Source organism: Pelodiscus sinensis, chromosome 1 (assembly GCF_049634645.1).
Source record: "Pelodiscus sinensis isolate JC-2024 chromosome 1, ASM4963464v1, whole genome shotgun sequence".
NCBI classification, from domain to species: domain Eukaryota; kingdom Metazoa; phylum Chordata; order Testudines; family Trionychidae; genus Pelodiscus; species Pelodiscus sinensis.
In genome coordinates, this window is record NC_134711.1 from 71,878,308 (window position 1) to 71,898,292 (window position 19,985).

The 19,985-nt window shown below is 39.2% G+C and overlaps 1 protein-coding gene across 2 annotated transcripts in view; it reads right to left on the bottom strand.

Annotated features, from left to right (window-relative positions):
* Window positions 1-19,985, bottom strand: part of PPFIA2 (PPFI scaffold protein A2) — a 608,376-nt gene that overhangs the window by 66,001 nt on the left and 522,390 nt on the right. For both annotated transcript variants that reach the window (XM_075932509.1, XM_075932507.1), the window contains 4 exons: window positions 18,882-18,911; window positions 17,513-17,643; window positions 13,738-13,892; window positions 4,009-4,102 (listed from right to left, as the gene is read on the bottom strand). In XM_075932509.1, the coding sequence (XP_075788624.1) occupies window positions 4,009-4,102; window positions 13,738-13,892; window positions 17,513-17,643; window positions 18,882-18,911 (410 nt within the window). The remainder of the gene's footprint in view (window positions 1-4,008; window positions 4,103-13,737; window positions 13,893-17,512; window positions 17,644-18,881; window positions 18,912-19,985) is intronic.

Consider the following 19,985-nt stretch of genomic DNA (forward strand, 5'->3'; position numbering starts at 1 on the left):
GCTTAATGTAAATTGATTTAGAAATAAAATCCAGAACATTACATTTTTAAGAGTTCTAAATTCAAGACATCTATCCCCTGGGAGAGTATCCATATTCTTCTGAGCCCCTGAGAGTATCCATATTCTTCTGAGCATGGCTTAAATATAAATAATTTTAAAATAATTTTCATCATCTCAAAGCTAACCAATATTGTAGCCAATCTGTGGTCACACTTTGGCTACTTGTAACTTTGCTGCAACAGCAAGGAGAAAACATATTCTCCCACTCTAAGACCACAGCATCCTGCCACCTGAGTTGAAGGAGCAGTGTCTGAGCCATAATCAGTGTAATGGTGAGGGTTAAGAATGAACAGCTCTGATGTTACCCAGTAGAAGGCAGTGGTACATATTCTTTTTCATTAAAGCCACCAGTTCACTAAACATTGTATTCCCATTTTATTGAAAGGGAAACTGGATCACAGAAACCTTAAGTGACTTGTCTAACATCCTGCTGCAAGTCTGTGGCAAAGACAGCACAGAATCCAGATCTTCTAGCTCCTAGTAGGCTTCTTTGCCTTTTTCTCATATCTATCCTTCCAGATAAGGGACAAGGATCATTACAAAGGATCATCTTCCCTTTCAGGGTGTAAACTTGCTTTCTTTGCTATGTTCACAGGCCCTGATCAACAGAAGAAAGGAATCAAGCAAAAGGCTTGAACTCAAGCTTAGTTGCTGTGCCTCTAGAAAATAAAATGCAGGACAATGTAGCACTTTAAAGACTAACAAGATGGTTTATTAGATGATGAGCTTTCGTGGGCCAGATCCACTTCCTCAGATCAAATAGTGGAAGAAAATAGTCACAACCATATATACCAAAGGATACAATTAAAAAAATGAACACATATGAAAAGGACAAATCACATTTCAGAACAGGAGGGGGATGCGGGGGGGGGGGGGAGGAAGGAAGGTAAGTGTCTGTGAATTGACGATATTAGAGGTGGGGAGAGTGGGATGTTTGTGAGTTAATGGTATTAGAGGTGATAATTGGGAAAGCTATCTTGTATCCTTTGGTATATATGGTTGTGACTATTTTCTTCCACTATTTGATATGAGGAAGTGGGTCTGGCCCACGAAAGCTCATCATCTAATAAACCATCTTGTTAGTCTTTAAAGTGCTACATTGTCCTGCATTTTGCTTCAGCTACACCAGACTAACACGGCTACATTTCTATCACTATTCTAGAAAATAAGACAGTCTAATAAAAAGTTAAAGTTTCTCAGTTACCTTTTATAAAGACACCAGGATGTTTATAGATAAGGTTCTATGAGTACAGTATATTTCTGCTGTCATTAATATAAGACACTAAATATCTCTCTCACTTACCAAAATTGCTATTCCTCTCAGCAGCTAGGGCCTCTCTCCATTTATGCAAGAAATGGGATATACATTATTAAATGGAGGCAAGAAAGGAGTCTGACAAACTGAGACAAACCTTTCTGCTTAAAGTTCTACAAATGAAATACTGGACTGTTTTAACTTCTAATACATTGTAAGGTCTCAGGCATATTAAATGCCTTTATCTTTCTAAAGAAGATCTGATAACACATGAATTCTATACCATCTATTTCACAAGTCTCTATCCCAGTAATGGAATCATAATGTATTCTAAAAATACCTGTGACTTACAGTCTTAGTTCTTCTGTGTTAGTCAATTATATATTAAGTGAATTAAGGACCTCTGTGAAAGGACCAACCCAGAGCACATCCAAACTTTTCTCTGGAAGTAACATTCAGGTATTCTAAAGAGTACTTTTAACAGCTCAGAAACCAAAAGCTACAAAGATTGACCATGTTTAAAAGTCTAAAGTGATGGAACAAAGGCCTTCATGAGACAGATATATAAACATATGATTAAAGTTAAGTACATACAACTGCTACTTGTATATTGTACTATTTTAAGTCATCTTGAAAAATACACATCTCAAATGTTAGCCCTTTGTATTATAGATTATATTCTAAGTGGATGATTCAAAATCACAAAGGAAAAATTCCTAAATGAGACATTGTCAACGGATGACAGATGCACAAGAGAAAACTTTGAAAAGCTGACAGCATGACAAAATCTGATTGTGGGAGATTAGACTAAGAGGTCTGGAAATTAGTTATTATCCTGTATATTCTCCTGTGTATCCAAATCCAAGACATTTCTAGGTAATGTATTTGGGTAATGCAATTAACTTGTATTTTCTGTGTTGTACATTGGATATAGATTTAAACTTTTATGTTCTGTTGATAAATATTAACCTAACAGACTAAGACAAGTGGCATATTTTGAAATATTTTTGTGGGCACTATGGTAGTCTTTTAAAATCTCAACATTTGCCACTTCACACTGGTTGCAGTATTGTGGTATCTGCTATTCTCAATATTGGAAGATAAATGAGTAGAATGGTGAATATGGAAATTCTAATAGCGTCCAATATAGTTTGTTTCCAGCGATGACTCCAACAGTTCTTAAGAAGCTTTGCAGAATTAAGGATAAGTAATCTATAACAGAATGGAGAGCAATAATTGATTTACAGAGAAAAAATTCCAGACGCAGAGGAAAGATTGATCTGTTGTAGTATTGTTAAGACAGTATCCTGAGTTTGGTGATCAAGGTCCCTTCTCTGTTGGGAGAAGATGCTGAATGAATCTTTACCCTTAATCATAGATTGTAAAGTTAGAACCAGTTTAAGGCCATGTCTATGCTAGACCCGGTAGCTTGGCTTGAGGTACACAATTCTAGCAAATGCTGGTCGACTTTCTTTACTCCTTGCAAGAGCAGGAGTATTGGCTGCCGGGGGTGGGTGGGAGGGGGGTATGTGACCCTCTGAGTTTGATTTAGCGAGTCTTAACTGGACTTGATAAATCAGACTCCGGAAGATTGATCATGGCAGCGTCAATCTTCCACAGAGTGAGGACAATGCCTAAGTTAAACACTCATATTTGTACATTAACAATAAACAATGAGAGAAGTGTTTTCCTCATGACTACACATGGTATGAAGTGGTTAAAATACACACTACATATACACCTGCTCAGAAAAGCTGGAAGATGTTCCTGGATTTTCCCCACTAGAAGTACAGAATACTATGCAAAGCATCCATCAAGCCACATAAAAGATCAGCAAAAGACAGAGATACATGAGTATACTGTAAATAGGAGAAAATTAAACAGGGTCTTGGAAAGCAAAATATTGACATTCAAACAGTAATTAAAAAACCAGAAATCAGCTTGTTTAAAAAAACATTTTCAAGGAGTGATTTTTAGGAAGTCCTTTTTCTCCTCAGACATCCTCTAACAACACTGGAATTGAGAGATTGAATAGATTGTTTTTGTGCATATGGCTTTTTCCCCCAAATGAGCCTAACTTCTTTCTTGCAGCTGTTATGACTCAGAGTGTATCAGTTTTACAACTAAGTGCAGTGGGGGAAAGCATTTAATTATTCTATAATTTATGTGAACAAAAAGCTAGGTTGTCATTTTCTGACAGAAGTAAGAGAAAGCAAAGTTACCAGTGTCAATGGGGAATCTTTGTTTTTTATAATAGACTGAAATAATTATATGCTCAATGGATAATGCAAACAGTCTTGCCTTTTTTTTTTTGATAATCTATGCAAAAAGAGATGGTAAGATGTTTCTTTCATGGCATATGAAATTTTAAAAACCACAATTAGCAGAGGACATAGTAATTAAACTGTAATTTTAAACTAAACTAAAGAAAGTTTCTTTTTAAAAACTCATGTCTTTTTGTGAATGATAAGATGTTCTACCTTTAAAAAAATTAGTGTACTGCATTACCACATATTTTCATTATTTGATGTGGAGTTTTTTAACCAATAATCCTGAGAAAATTTACATATTTATAATGGTTAACAGCTACAGTTCAGACAAACACAGTCATTTATTTGGTCATGCTTTCAATTATATGTATACCTAGGACAACATCCAAAATCAAAACATGAAAATAAAATAAAGCAACCTACTTTTTCTTTAGTCTTCGGTCTTTTTCTGCTTGAGTTCCAAGTTTGCCTAATCCCAAAGAATCCTGCACTGCGGCCTCTGTTTCCATAAAACCTCCTGTGTTGAAACAGTAAACAAAAAGGAACATATTTCCTTATCGTTCTTTTCTGAACCCCTATGGTTCACTTCCTCAACCAATTTTACTTACTTATTTTTCTCTTTTTAAGTCTGCTGCTTGCTGAGAGTACCTAATATCTATTTATAACCAAAGAATTAATGAACATATCTGACCAAACTCTGACAAAGCTCTTAGGGTGTCTATATCGCCATCTCATTACCTACAAAAGCCTGAATAATGTTTTTAACCCCCTAACATTCCTGTGAGTAATAAACTATAATTCCCATTTTACAGAAAGAGAATAGAGACATAGAGAGACTAAAGGGTATGTTAGTACTTCGAGCTGGAGATGTAATTAAGAACTTAGGAGCTACAAGACTGGGTGAGACCATAGTACATCTTTCCCAGTACAGGCAGTCCCCAGGTTACGTACAAGATAGGGACTATAGTTTTGTTCTTAAGTTGAATTTGTATGTAAGTCGGAACTGGTTCCAGATTCAGCTGCTGCTGCTGAAACTGACCAGGGGCTGACTACAGGAAGTTGGAGGCAGAATTGCTCTGCCCCCAGCTTCCTGGAATCAGCCACTGATCAGTTTCAACAGCGGCTGATTCTCGAGCCTGGGACAGAACAGCTGGGCTGCCAGGTAGGTCCCTGCAGGACCAACCCGGCAGCATCCCAGCTGCTCTACCCCAGGGTCCACAACAAAAGCCTGGTCTGCCGGGGGGCGGTGCACTAGCTGCGCCCCTCCCCCCAGCAGACCAGGGACACGGGCAGCAAAGCCACAGCGGCGGCGGGGTGCCGCGCCTCTGAGGCTTTGCTCTGGCAAAGCCTCAGAGGCGCGGGACCCCGCCACCGCTGCGGCTTTGCTCCCGGTGCCTCTGGTCTGCTGCTCCCCCCCCCCCAGCAGACCAGGGACACGGGCAGCAAAGCGGCAGCAGCGGCGGGGTGCCACGCCTCTGAGGCTTTGCTCTGGCAAAGCCTCAGAGGCGCGGGACCCCGCCGCCACTGCCGCTTTGCTCCCGGTGTCCCTGGGCTGCTGGAGACGGTCCCCAGCAGACCAGGGACACCCGGAGCAAAGCTGGGGAGGTGGGGGGGGGGGTCCCGCGCCTCTGAGGCTTTGCTGTGGCAAAGCCTCAGAGGCGTGGGACCCCGCCGCTGCTGCGGCTTTGCTCCCCGTGTCCCTGGTCTGCTGGGGACCATCTCCAGCAGACCAGGGACACCGGGAACAAAGCCGCAGAGGCGGCGGGGTCCCGCGCCTCTGAGGCTTTGCCAGAGCAAAGCCTCAGAGGCGCGGCACCCCGCCGCCGCTGCCGCTTTGCTCCCGGTGCCTCTGGTCTGCTGGAGACGGTCCCCAGAGCAGACCCCTCCCCGGCTTTGCTCCAGGTGTCTCTGGTCTGCTGGAGACGGTCCCCAGCAGACCAGGGGCACCCGGAGCAGCTTTTCTCGCCCCGGAGGTCGAGGTGGCGGGACCGCTGCGCTCTGGCCGGTCCCGCTGCCTGCGAGCTCCGGGGCGAGAACGCCCCGTTCGTAAGTGCGGATCTGACGTAAGTCAGATCCGCGTATGTCGGGGACTGCCTGTATCTTGTCTCACTCTCAGGTGACATTTTAAATAAGAAGTAGTCAGCATTATTTCCCATAAATGTAAACAAACTTATTTGTCTTAGCAATTGGCTGACTAAGAAGTAGGACTCAGTGGAACTGTATGAGGTGAACTGAAAAATAGTTTTTCATTTTCTTTATTACTGTGCAAATATTTGTAATACAAATAATAATAAAGTGAGCAGTGTATTCTTTGTTGTAATGAAAATCAATAAAATTAAAAATGTAGCAAACATTCAAATATTTAGAATAAATGTAAACGTGTATTCTATTATTGTTTAACTGTGCCATAAACTGTAATAAATCATGTCTTCCAAAATCTACCTAATATGTTTTACATTAATCGCATGCATTAACTGTGATTGACAACCCTAATATATAGCTTGCTTGCTTGCTATCTATCTATCTAGTGTCAAAACATATTACAAACAAAGCTAAATTGTGACAATATGACCAGTCCTGAAAAAGGGAAGTATGTTGTTGTGGTGCTTCAAGAGCATGTGAGGAGGGATATTGTGACTCTGCTTATTTTCCCTGCTGCTCAGGGAAGAGAGTGAATTGCCATATATAGTACCCAACAGGCTGTAGCAGCTCACTTTTCATCTGCATGTGGGGGGGTTGGAGATAGTAGCCCTGAGAAGCCTGCTTCCCTGCCCATGCTACTTGCCATGATGTAGGTAGCTCCTTACTCTATGGGGCTAGCTCCTGTCCTGTCTATCATATCCCTTTCAAGAGTCTTGTGTACCCCCAAGTTTCACCTCACTTAAAAACTGCTTGCTTACAAAACTAGACATAAACATACCAAACTGTCACAACACACTGAAAAACTGCGTACTGGTTTTATCACAATTGTAAAATAAATCAATTGGAATATAAATATTGTACTTACATGTCACACAGAGCAGTATAAACCAGAAATTGTATGAAATTTTAGTTTGTACAACTTCACTGGTGGTTTTTACGTAGTGTGGTGTAAAACTAGGCAAATATCTACATGAGCTGATGTACCCCCTGGAAGGACTCTGCGTACCCCCTTATACTCCTGGGTAAGAACCACTGTTCTGTGGCAACTCTCCAGGTCTTGACCTCTCTTAATGTGGCCCTTAATTAGTTCATATTAGATACTGACATTATTTAGGACAACATAATAGAATTTACAAAATTAGTATCTTTAAGCAACTAATTTTTCTAAAAATATAAAAATAAATGGGCATAGATTACCACACAGAGGAAATATCACCCATATATTTGCAAGCCACTTTAACATGCAGCTCAGTCAAGCTAGAGCACATATCAGCTGGGGAACCGGTGTGATGGTCTTGAAGCACAAGTGGCTTTTTTAAAGTCATCCTTTTAAAATACAAATCATTGTACTGTTATAACTGTCAATGGGATAGGGCAGCTCTAGGTGGTCCGCCACGGTTAGCAGCCTGCCAATACTTTATTTACCTGCACCACTGCAGGTATAGCTACTTGCAGCTCCCATTGGCCTGGATTGCTGTTCCTGGCCAATAGGAACTGTGGGAAGCATCGCAGACTGGGACACCACTTCCCAACAGTTCCCATTGGCTGTGAATGGTGGTCCATGACCAATGGGAGCTGTGAGAGGCTAGATATGCAGGAAAAGCACTGGTTGGACAGCAGGAGATAACCCTGGTGAACTGCGTCTGACCCGCAGACCACTTACTGCTCACTCTTGGGGTAAAGGCACATTTTCAGTATTGTAAAAAGTGCATTAGCCACATACCTTTCAAAACGACAGCCAGGCATCTAATCCCATACACAAACAAAAATCACCTGATAAGCTGTTGTTAGTAGTCTTACATATATGTTTTATAAAATACTTTATCATACGTTTCCTTCTGACCCTTTTAAATACATCACTTACACTCTTTTTTTGCAGATTAAGTTGCTTTAGATATAGGTAGTGAGAGTTTGGTAATTTTCACAGAATGCAAATATTCTTAATATAATATACTTTCACAAAATATAATTGTTCTTTTTGGATAACCAAGAAAGTAAGATAAATCTGGGGTTCTGGCAGTTTTAGACTTAAATGAATATGTAAATGTGATAAGGGTTTTCTAACATTTTGGTCTTACAAACTGATCCACACACTTGTACACACACAGATCATCCAAGTGCAGCATAAAATTCCATAAGGATTTTGGAAGATGCACAAGCCGATAAAGACAGATGCAAAGTCCCCCCAAAAAATTCTTAAAGAAATATATGTGTGAAAAACATGTTCTAAGGAATGTATTAGACTTTGTACAGTAATGAAAGTAATTTAGCAGACACTGAAAGAATAATAATTCAAAAGAGTGACAGATTTAGCACTGGAAAACTAGTTTACTTGAATACATACAAGAAATTCGGTACAAGAACATCAGCTAGGTGAAATCTTGACCATGTTAAAGTCAGTGGTAAAACACCTGATGTTCCAATGTTATTTTCAACAACATAATTCAAATGAGAGATTGTGAGAATTTGTGTTTATATTTGATTTTTAGAGATATTATTGGTTCCAGTAATTTTATAAATATTTAAAGTTGCTGGAACCAGAAACATCTTTGGCATTGAGATGTCCTTTTAAAGTGCACTCACTCTGTGTTTGTCTGTGTATGTGTTTGCATGCACCTTCACATATGACTGTGCACATGAAGATATATAAAGAATTATCATTTTTGCTGAGGCTAGCCAATAAGAGCTGTTTAATACAGTCTGCTACTCTATTGAAAAAAAAGCAATGGATCTCCCAAATAACAGGAAAATGAACATTTGCAATAGTAAATTTATACTTGCACAGGCTACACCAAAATTAGTGAAACATGTGACTTGTAATTCAGTTAAACTAGAATATAGTTATGTAGCTAATTCAAGCAATACTGTAAAAATCTTCCCTTTTTATGGATTTTTTGCTACTATCTTGTATCATCTTTAAAACATTAGCTCCATATGAGGGTAAGCATATAAAAGCTGCCTGTCACAAAAGACTTCATTTCCTGCTCTTTTCTCATCTTATCTGCCTTGGTTATAAAATTAAAGAGGAAACAAACTGCTCTGTACTTCAGTAGCACAGAGATCTCCCTTAATAGCTTCTAAGCATGCTTTTGTTGCTTGCTTTTGATTACCACATGCAATAGTATGTTTTATTGATACTGGCTATGTTTATTTAAAATGTTATAGTATTCTGAGGAGGAGCTACTGAGCAAGACTGCTATGGACATTGTCCTCATTGTGCAGTGTCCTTTGTCAGGCTGGCAGAAGATTCTAACTGCCTCTTTTAACTGTAGCTTGTACCACAGGTTAGTGAAAAGGGGCCATTGCCTTTTAAGTCCTTTCTTTTCCAGTTAGAAAGTGGGAAAACAGTACAGGGAGGCCTGGTTGGTGGGGGCAGGGAGAAGGAGAGGAGAGATGGACAATGATCTCTTCTCCTACCTGACTGGAAGAGAGAGAGAGAGGTAAAGTGGCAGGGTGCACTTATATGCAGTGAAGTTGCTGGACAGCCCTTTGGAACCCAAAACCAGAAGAACAGCGCCCATCCTCTCATCTATGAAAATAGTTAAAATACAATATTTTGTCATGATATGCAGTCTCTTTTCTTACAGAGATGGAAAGAAAATTTCCCCTGCTATCAGATTGGCATAGGTGAGGTGGGTTTTTTTCCTTCTCCACAGTGGACTGGGGAACTTTTATGCTAGAAAATGGTGGTTATATAAGAACATAAGAACGGCCGTACTGGGTCAGACCAAAGGTCCATCTAGCCCAGTATCCTGTCTGCCGACAGTGGCCAGCACCAGGTACCCCAGAGAGGGTGGACCGAAGACAATGATCAAGCGATTTGTCTCCTGCCATCCCTCTCCAGCCTCTGACAAACAGAGGCCAAGGACACCATTTTATCCCCTGGCTAATAGCCTTCTATGGACCTAACCTCCATGAAATTATCTAGCTTCTCTTTAAACTCTATTATAGTCCTAGCTTTCACAGCCTCCTCTGGGAGGGAGTTCCATAGGTTGACTACACGCTGTGTGAAGAAGAACTTTCTTTTATTAGTTTTAAACCTGCTACCCATTAATTTCATTTGGTGTCCTCTAGTTCTTCTATTTAGGGAATTAATAAATAACTTTTCTTTACCTGCCCTCTCCACACCACTCATGATTTTATATACCTCTATCATATCCCCCCTCAGCCTCCTCTTTTCTAAACTGAAAAGTCCCAGACGCTTTAACTGCTCCTCATATGGGACCCGTTCCAAACCCCTTATCATTTTAGCTGCCCTTTTCTGAACCCTTTCCAAGGCCAAAATATCTTTTTTGAGGTAAGAAGACCACATCTCTGCACAGTATTCAAGATGTGGGCAGTAAGATATTCTGGGTCTTATTTTCTATCCCTTTCTTAATAATTCCTAGCATCCTATTTGCCTTTTTGACCGCTGCTGCACACTGTGTGGAAGTTTTCAGAGAACTGTCCATGATAACGCCAAGATCTCCATGATATCCCAACTCATTATCTAAGCTTGTGATTGATGTCCGGTGGATGAGATAAAAAGTGGACAGGTAGAGGATTTAAAGGAGGCCCCCTTAAGCCTCATACAAGGAAAGTCCTGGGGTCCTAGCATCAGGATGGCTAGATCAGGATGAAAAAGGTGAAAGGATGACAGCAGCAGCCAGGGAAACACAGGGACAACACAGGGAAATGGAATTACTTGCACTATGCAATTTTATTTACTGGGTATGTCCAGATATTTTAAGAATAAAATTGCAGCCAAATTAAAACCACATTCAATGTCTCCTGTTCTCCATCAGGCATAGACAGACAATTGTTTATTGCAAGTATTCACTGAAGTCTGTCTGAAACTTCATGAGTTGGTACTGGGGAATTATCATTGTGTTTTATTAGATTATGAATAAATAGCATTAACATTTTAGATATCATTAAGACAATAATTTACTGTCATCTTCTGTTGCTTCTGAGACAATTTTTAGAGGAATTTTCCATTCTCCACTGTAAAGAGTAGCATAGAAGACCAATACATTTGTTATATCTTTCTCCTCTGGGCTCTGAGTTACTGTTAATTCATACCATAGTATGTAAAATTTGCCATTATCAATAAAATTGGTCTCATGGAATGTAAATTGGAATTAATAAACCAGTCTAAAGATACAACATTCTCAATCAGTGCAGATGGGAACATGCAGATTGACTTGAGAGACTCATTTAATAGATTCTGAAAAGCACTAAACTACCAGATGATTGAATAAATCAGATTTTCATTCTTCCCCTAGTGATAGTAAAAAAAGACTAAATTATGATAAAAATCAGTCCTTTTTCAAGAACACGGGGTTTTAATAGGCAAAAAAAAGGAAGAAAGGCATCTGTAATCTGCAGAGAGAACAAAAATTCTGAAACCTTTGATTGCATACTGATAGATTTTCCATAATATCAGCCTATTTTCTTATGTACAACCTTAGCTATATGGTTCTTGATTATGATACATCAGCAGCAGATCTTGGTATGGATTTAAGTTTCTAACTTCAGGAAATCAAGTTAGCCAGATATATTTCAAAATTGGTGAAATTTTTTAAAGCTCTCACAGATTTGCATGGCTCCTATTACAATGGTATCTAATCTCTTTACAATTTTTAATGCACTGATGTGCACAACACCACTGAGAGACAGGAAGGTGCTATTATCTCAATTTTCCAAGAAACTAGATTAAAAGGTACTAAAAGAACTAGATAAATTCATGGAGATTAGGTCCATTGATGGCTATTAGCCTAGATGAGTAGGAATGGTGTCCCCAGCCTCTGACAGAAGCTGGGAATGGGTGACAGGACAGATCACTTGATGATTACCTGTTCTGTTCATTGCCTCTGGGGCACCTGGCATTGGCCACTATTGGAGGACAGGATGCTGGACTAGAGGAAGCTTTGGTCTGACCCAATATGGCTATTCTTACATATTGGCAACTGAGGCACAAAGAAGCTAAGTGACTTGTCTAAGGTCATAGAGGAAGTCTGGGCTGGAGCAAGGAGTTGAAGCTAGGTCTTACATGTTCTAAGCTGGGGCTCTTACCACTAACTCATCCTTCTTCTTGAAACACAAGTGCATATCATCTAGAGAAGAGTGATATTTTCTAAGCTATACTTTGGAAAAAAGATCTTATGAAGTCGTTACCAAGAGAAAACTCAAACTGATTGAAATAAACAACAAATGGTCTGGTGGCACTTTATAGACTAACAAAACGTGTAGAGGGTATCATGAGCTTTTGTGGGCACAGCCCACTTCTTCAGATGACTGGAGTTATGAGTAGGGGATATGAAAACTCGAAATAAATAGGAGAGGGGAAGGGGAGGGGAGAGAAAAAGGAAGGGTGTGTGTGTGTGTGAGACAGAGCATCATTAAGTATCTGGAGAATGGGTACTTACACCTAAGCAGATAAACATCGAAGTCAATATAGATTGCTAAGACAGGAAGGATACCAACAGCTCTCTATGTGGTATCCTTCCTGTTTTAGCAATCTATCTATTGACTTTGATTTTTATCTGCTTAGGTATAAGTACCCATTCTCCAGATACTTAATGATAGTCTGTCTCACACACCCTTTCCTTTTTTTTTCTTTTTTCCCCCCTCCCCTTCCCCTCTCTTATTTATTTCGAGTTTTCAAATCCCCTACTCACAACTCTGGTCATCTGAAGAAGTGGATTGTGCCCATGAAAGCTCATGATGCCATCTACATGTTTTGTTAGTCTATAAAGTACTACCAGACCATTTGTTGTTTTTTTCTGTAACAGACTAACTCAGCTACTCCGTGAAGCTGATTGAAATAAGATTTTTAAACGAGTAAGGATTTCATGATCGTATCCTGACCTATAAAAAATAGTGAGTATGAAGTTACAGCTGAACTAGTATAATGTAAACCTACAACATTAGAAAGCTTTTTAATATGAATTATCAGAGCTCAACAAATCCACTTATCTACTCGCCTTGGGCAAGTAGATTTCAGCAGGTTGCCCTGTTCACCGGCGGTTCGCGCATGCGCAGTGTGGGTCTCGCACATGCACAGTGCGGGGCTGGTGAGTGGTTTTCACCACCCTTTGTTGAGCCCTGTGAACTATAATGGATGTTATGATTTGATTTTCTCAGAGTTCTGTATATTGCAACAGGAACTGCATGAATCTATCACATGTTTTAAGGCTCTCATAACTATCTGGATGCAGTATAAAAACAGGATAAAACATCACATTCTCACTGATATGTCTTCTGAGCAGTAACCTAAAGGACATAATAATTAGCTTCCCCCCCACCCCAATTAGTGTCAACAATGACAATCTGGACTCAAGTACTTATTTCCTGAAAACACTGGGGTTTTTTCTGTCTCTACTCTGTAATATTTGTCCACAGGCAGTCAGACTTACAGGCAGATTTAGAGCCATTAAATGAATTAAATAAAAATCATGGTTGAGGAAAAATGCAGGAACTGTGGAAAGAGAATATGGAGTTTCAGTGGTCAATGTGACCAACAGGAAGAGGACAGTCAAGATAGGCTATGTTACCAAAACAGCCAAGGACTACTACCTCAGTGAGAGACTGGAAAACTAACATGCTGTTACACTGAGTTTTGATAAACTCCCATATTTCATTATGAAGATGAGCTCATTACTGTAAGAACAGACATTATTACTCTTCTATTTTCATTAGTTAAGGGTATGTTGTTAGCAATTTTGCCCTAATATAACAAAGTATTTAATTAATCGTGTGCTTAATTTTAAGCATGTCTGTAGTTCCACTGAAGATGATAATTCTTAGGAAATGATTAAACTTGTTAGCTTAATAGATTTCCATGCATTTAGATCATGATTATACCAAATTATAGACAAATATGCTCATTATTATAGTGAAATGCAATGGAAAGGATTTGCCAGTGCAAAAGAGGAATAAGCCATTTGGGGGGAAAAAAAGAGAAGAAAAATATAAACATAAAAATGACTGTGGAACAGTGACTTAGGCCTGGTAAAACTAATTCCTTACTGAGCTGTCCAAGTCGAGCCTTCTCTTTTTTACCGAACAATCGTCCTATTGAAGACTTGATTCCTTTCTTCTTTGGAGCTTTGTGTAGGGAATCCTGGCTGCTACTGGCACTGCCAAGACCAATACTTTCTGGCTCCAGGGAAGCAGGCAAACTACTGTAAAATATAAAAGAAGAGACAGGTAACATATTGTTGTCCTGGCTAGGTTTCATTTTCTCCTGAACAGCTGTGCAGACAGATTATCCAGAATCTAATAAGAGCCTCTTCATAATTAGAACAATTAATCAAATTAAATATCTAATTTTCTTGCCTCAACCAAGCTGACCCAATCCCCCACAAAAAACGGCAAAGAGGAAATAAAACAAAGAGTCTTTCAGACCTCTTTTGCACAAAATGATGCTAGGAAATTATATAAACCACAGCAATATATGGTTTCCCAACTGAAATCAGAAAAAGTGTTTGTAAAGAAAAATATATCGATGAGAAAGTTTTTATCTCATTTACATTGTGCAATTAGATAGTTACAGAAAGTAAATTTGAACCAGATAATTTCTGCTTGTTTCACTCATTAACCAAATATAACATACATTACTGACTAAATATTTAAATCAAAGAAATTAAGATTTGGGGCAGTAATAAAACTCTACTGCAGACATATTTGCATTACAGATTACTCATGGATTTATCTGTAAGAAGAAGGAATGTTTTGAAAAACAGCTTACTATATATTTTATGTGGAAACATTCGGCATTTGCTATTGGGAGTCCATATTTACCAGTAACTGCCATTCAGTATTATCTCAGAAGTTATTTCCTGTGTCCAGCATCAGATTCCACAGCATAAAAACAGTGGACAACTATTTGCATTTTAACAGTGTATACTCTTTATTGCATATTTATTACACTCTTCAAGTGTATTCCAATTGGCCAAGACACAGCCAGTAAGTGTGAGAAAGAGAGTCAATTATCTCTGTCATCCTCAAATAATCAAATATAATTAATTAAGCTTTGTATCAAATAACACTAAGTAGAATATAACTAATGTAACAGTCAGGAGGATACACTTATCTGCATTTCAGAGATCAAAATACAGAAGGGAATTAGACTGGACAAACACTAGTAAATATATGGTAGGGAAAACAATCTTGCACTGCCAAGAAAATCAGTTTATTTATTTTGTTTTCTTTGTGAAATCCTGGTCCAGTAGCAAACTTGGTGGTAAAACTGCCATCTCCATCAATGCGTAATTTCTATCATTCATGCTGAGCCCCTTCTCTCAACAGCTTAAGCAGGCACTGTGTGACTGTAATAGGGCCTTCCGTGGCCAGGTGGCCTATTTCTAGATCACTTTCGATCATTAAGTCCGGACTGGATGGTATGGGGACCTGGACATTGGCTGGCTGGCAAGTCACAGGAAGGCAGAAGAGAGCTCCTGCCTCCTCACCAGTTAGCCATTAACACAGCCATTTTCCTTCTTTTCTTTCCCCTCCAGGCCTGGGATTGTCTGCAGATAGAGTGGCTTCCTAAACCCAAAGGTTTTCTGTAACTCCCTCATGTCTTATGTCAGGTTTCTATGATCCCTCACAGTGACAATACATGAAAGCAATCTCCAACATGTGCAACATCACTTTGTTAATGAATATAAAACAGGGTCTTCTTTTATTAATTAATGACATTTAGAAACGATTATGAACAAAATAAGGATGTTAAAGACTAGTCGACTATGACTATCCGATAAGCATTTGCTTATTGGATAATCTTTTCACTAGTCGACAGGCACTTCTGCATTCCCTGCTGGGGCTCTTGTACATTTCAAAGGAGGAATGTAGAACTCCATGTACAGCCCGGGGCCAGTAGGAAGTCCCGCTGACTCCGGGCTGCACATAGGTGCTTTCTTGGAAATCCGCAAGAGTCCCCAGTAGGGGCTCTTGTGCATTTCAAAGCCATGGAGCTGGGGTCAGTGGGGGACTCAGAGTTCCCCGCTGACCCTGGGCTCCATGCTATGCTGCATGCTGCTAGGAGCCCGGGCCCAGTCAGTTGGGGACTTTCCAGCTGACCCCTGGTTCCCAGGAAATATTGCGGGGAGCTTGGGATCAGCTGGGGACTCTCCAGCTGACCCCGGGATCCAGGCAGCTGCCCCTTTGAATCGCGCAGATGCGTGATTTAAAGGGACAGCCACCAAACAAGTGATACGCAGATCAGCTGTGCAGCGGTTGTCCCTTTAAGCCACACATCTGCATGATTCAAAGGGGTAGCTGTGGGAAGCCCAGGGTCAGCTGGGGAGTCCCCAGCTGATCCCAAGCTCCCCACAATATTTCCTGGGAACCAGGGGTCAGCTCCTAACGGCATGCAGCATAGCCAGAGTCAGGGGGAACTCTGAGTCTCCGCTGGGGACTCTTGTGCATTTCAAAGAAGGTACCCACATGCAGCCCAGAGTCAGTGGGACTTCTCACAGGCCCCAGGCTGTACGTGAAGTTCCGCCTTTCTCCTTTGAAATGTACAAGACCATCATCAGGAATGCGGAAGTGCCTATTGACTAGCCAACTAGTCAATTAAACACATTTTAACATCCTTAGAACAAATCACTCCTTAAAAATCTTCCCTCCACCAGTTTTCCTCCTTGTTTCCTTTTCTTTTCAGCTCTGTTCTTGAATTCTCAAAACTCTGCGTCTGGGTTTCTATGTTCACCTAGCTATTCCTTTCAGTTTTAAAATCATATTCTGTGATTGTTTCTTTGTTCCTTTATTTCTTCTATTTTTCACAACAGTTTTTCCCTCTTTCAGTGATTTTATTTCACATCTTTAAATATGTATTTTTTCATATATAATTACTGTACAACCAGTGCAAGACATGCTGGTCACATATTTATATCACACCTTTTGTAATATTAGAGGGTAATGCTGCATATTTATCATTAGAAATGATTGCCTCAAAATTCATTTTCACTATTTTTTTCAAATGGCTGATCTTAGGGTAAATTAATTTACATCAAATATTTCCAGTCCTGAAATACTTTCTCTTTCATAGGCTAGGCCTACACTAGAGAAGAATTGCTGAAATAGTTATATGGTTCCAAATCCTAGTATAGACACAATTTGTACTAGCAAAGAAAATGCTTTAGCTGGTATTGCTTATATTGCTTCCCCAAGGTAAATAAGCTATTCTGAAAAAATGTTTATGCTGGTATAATTATACCTACATTAGGGCTTTTGCCAAGCACATACATATCATTAAAATCAGACCCCAGCTGATATGACTATACTGGCAAATGTTTCTATTGCATAGACCCGGCCTTAATGAATTTACTCAACCCTCTTCTCTGGATTTTCAGTTTGCCCATCTCCTATGTTCATATCAGTTCTGTCTCTTGGTGTCCTCCAAGATACAGCATTCATTAATGCACAGGCACCTCTTGCCCTCAAGTCCCCTTATCTTGGCCTTCTCCATCCATCCATCAGGATTATTCTCGTTTAACAGAACTCTTTCAGATGAATATTAAGGTTCCTATTCTAAAGTAGTTATGACTTAAAGTTAGACCAAAGAAATAACATAAAATAGAAACACACATTATTATTGTTTTTTAGCACCAGTGTAGTGCTTGGGATTGTAGAAAAGACAAAGATACCAATATTCTCTGACCTGCAATCAATCTGACCTTTGAGGACAAGCAATCTCAAAGAAAAATCAGGATGTTCTGGGAAATCAGAACAATACAATTTCAGAAGGATATAAAGTGATCAAGTTGTGAACTTCTGACTCACATTAGGCACTTCTTACCTCCTGGCATCATTGTGGTATGAAGAAGGAAGAGTATGAGTCATCCTGATGGCTCTGGGTGTTGGAGGAGGAGAAGTTTCACATTTTATTGTGGCCTTATCTTCACGTCCATCTTCCTCTACCACGGCAATCTACCAGTCAAATATATCAGTGAGAGTATGCATCAGCTTTTCAAGACTTCTGGAAATTTCTTCAAGTATTTCTCAAATTATTAGGTTTGGAATGAACATTGAAATTAAGCGAATGAAGTTATAAGGAAAAAAATGAACTCTAACTGTGCCAATTTAAAATGTATATTATAAATTAAAGAAATCATAGTCAGAGAAGTGGACTGTTCCTATTTTGCAGAATAGGCTTGATCCTGCAAAGACCTTATCATACTCAACTTTATGCACAAATAGTCCAACTGAATTCAATGGGAGTATTCATGTACTCAAAGTTTCTCATTCTCAGCCAATTAGAACCAGGATGGTCTAGCCTTGGGGTTGGAGCAGGCATCAGGACTAGCAGCTAGCGTCAGAAGTTAAAGCCAAGGGTCAAACTAGAAAGGGAATTGGAGACCCATGCCAAGGGCCAAATATGAGTACAAGAACCAGAGCGAGGTGGGCATCAAAAAAGGACAGGTTCAAGGCAGAAGTAGGACCAAGGTTTGGCACAAGGCAGGAGAAGCAAGAACAAGGTAACACAAGACTAATCACAGTGGCGGGCATGAGCATTGTAAAGCAAATGAGCTGCTGCTGCTGCCATAAAAGCCAGCAGCATGGCTAATCAGACAGGCCAGCCATACTGATGATGAGGCCTGAAGACTAGTTCTGTTGTAAGTCCTTATTCCTGACACTCATGAGTTAAGCTGATTGTTTTCACAGCATGTTTATGAAGAGTTCAAATTTCTAGATAATAAGCATGAAGGAAATGGAATTTTGTCACAATTTTTGATGGCTTTGCTAATTACTCTCATACCAAGAGAACTATGACATTCTATCTCAGGTATATGCATAACTCTATATTGTACCACCACAGAAAAGACTCAACATTAAAGATTCTGGCTGTTCCATCAATCAGAAGAGTGAACAGAGTGTTCTGTGAAAGTACTCAAAATGCAGATAAAGCTTGATTTTTAATGGTTTCACTAAAGGATGTATTAGCATGGAAAGTCAAGTGAGAAACTTAACTCCTACTGCTGAATTATTCGTTGATTTTCACTCACAAGCTTTTACAAGTCAGATTAAAATGAAAATACATTTTCCAATAGTTTAGATAAAAATTACATAAAAATTTCATAAGTAAAAGGAATGAAGAAATTTAGACTGTTGAAATGAAAAATATGGTACAGTCGCTATATTAAACATTCAAATATCAAGTGTCATACCTTTCGTCGATGTTTCCTTAAATCACTTGGCTTAGATTGATGAAAAAAGCAACAACAAAAAAGAATTATTAGTAAAACTTATTTAATCAAATAAGTGCACAGATTTCACATATATATTTATTGTGACTTACAGAAATAGTGAACAGGATACCCAATACATATTTTCCTTGGAATAACTTAAACACGCCTCCTGCATGCAGTAATTTAGAAAACCCATGAAAAAAGCCCCACTTCCTTGCAACTAATTAGCTGCTCTTACAGATCTCCTTCATTTTCAAATGCCTGGAAAGAAATGTTTTATACATGATATATTTTTTTCATTTTTAAATTCTTCCCCCTTCCACATCTCCTATAAATCTTCCCAAAAGAATCAACAATAATAAGAGAATAATTTTTGAAACTTTCTAGTGTTTCAAACATTTTAAAGATTTTGCTAAAAACAGATATCAGAGCAAAATATCATTCAAACTACAGTATGTAACAGACGGAAATTTCTCTCCTGTTATGGTAAATCTGAATGAATATTTTTGTGTACCTTACATTGTCAATAATTCATCAAAATCTTTCCCAGCTTGGCATCATCTGCAAACTTTGTAAGTGTTCTCTCTATGATATTACTGAAATCTTTTATGAAGATACTGCACAGAATCAGACCAAAACAGAGGCCTCAGGAATGCACGCACTAAGCTCTTCTAGCTTGACTGTGAACAATCAATGGCCAATCTTTGAACATGATTTTCCAACAATTTGTGCACCCCCCCTTACAGTAGGCTTGTCTTGTCTATGTTTTCCTAGTTTTGTTTATGAGAAGGTCATGCGAGACATTATCAAAAGCCTTACTAATGTTGCTATATATCACATTTCCTCTTCTCCCCTTCCCACATGTCTTGCTACCCTTTCAAAGGAGGATAGGTTTAATATGATTTCTTCTTGACAAATCTATATTGACTATTACTTATCACTTTATTATCTTCTGGGTGCTTACAAACAGATTGATTTTTTGCTCCGTCATCTTTTTGGGTGTTGATGGTAACTGGTCTATAATTCCCTGGGTTGTCCTTATTATTCTCCTTTTCTAGATAGGTTCTACATTTACCTTTGCTA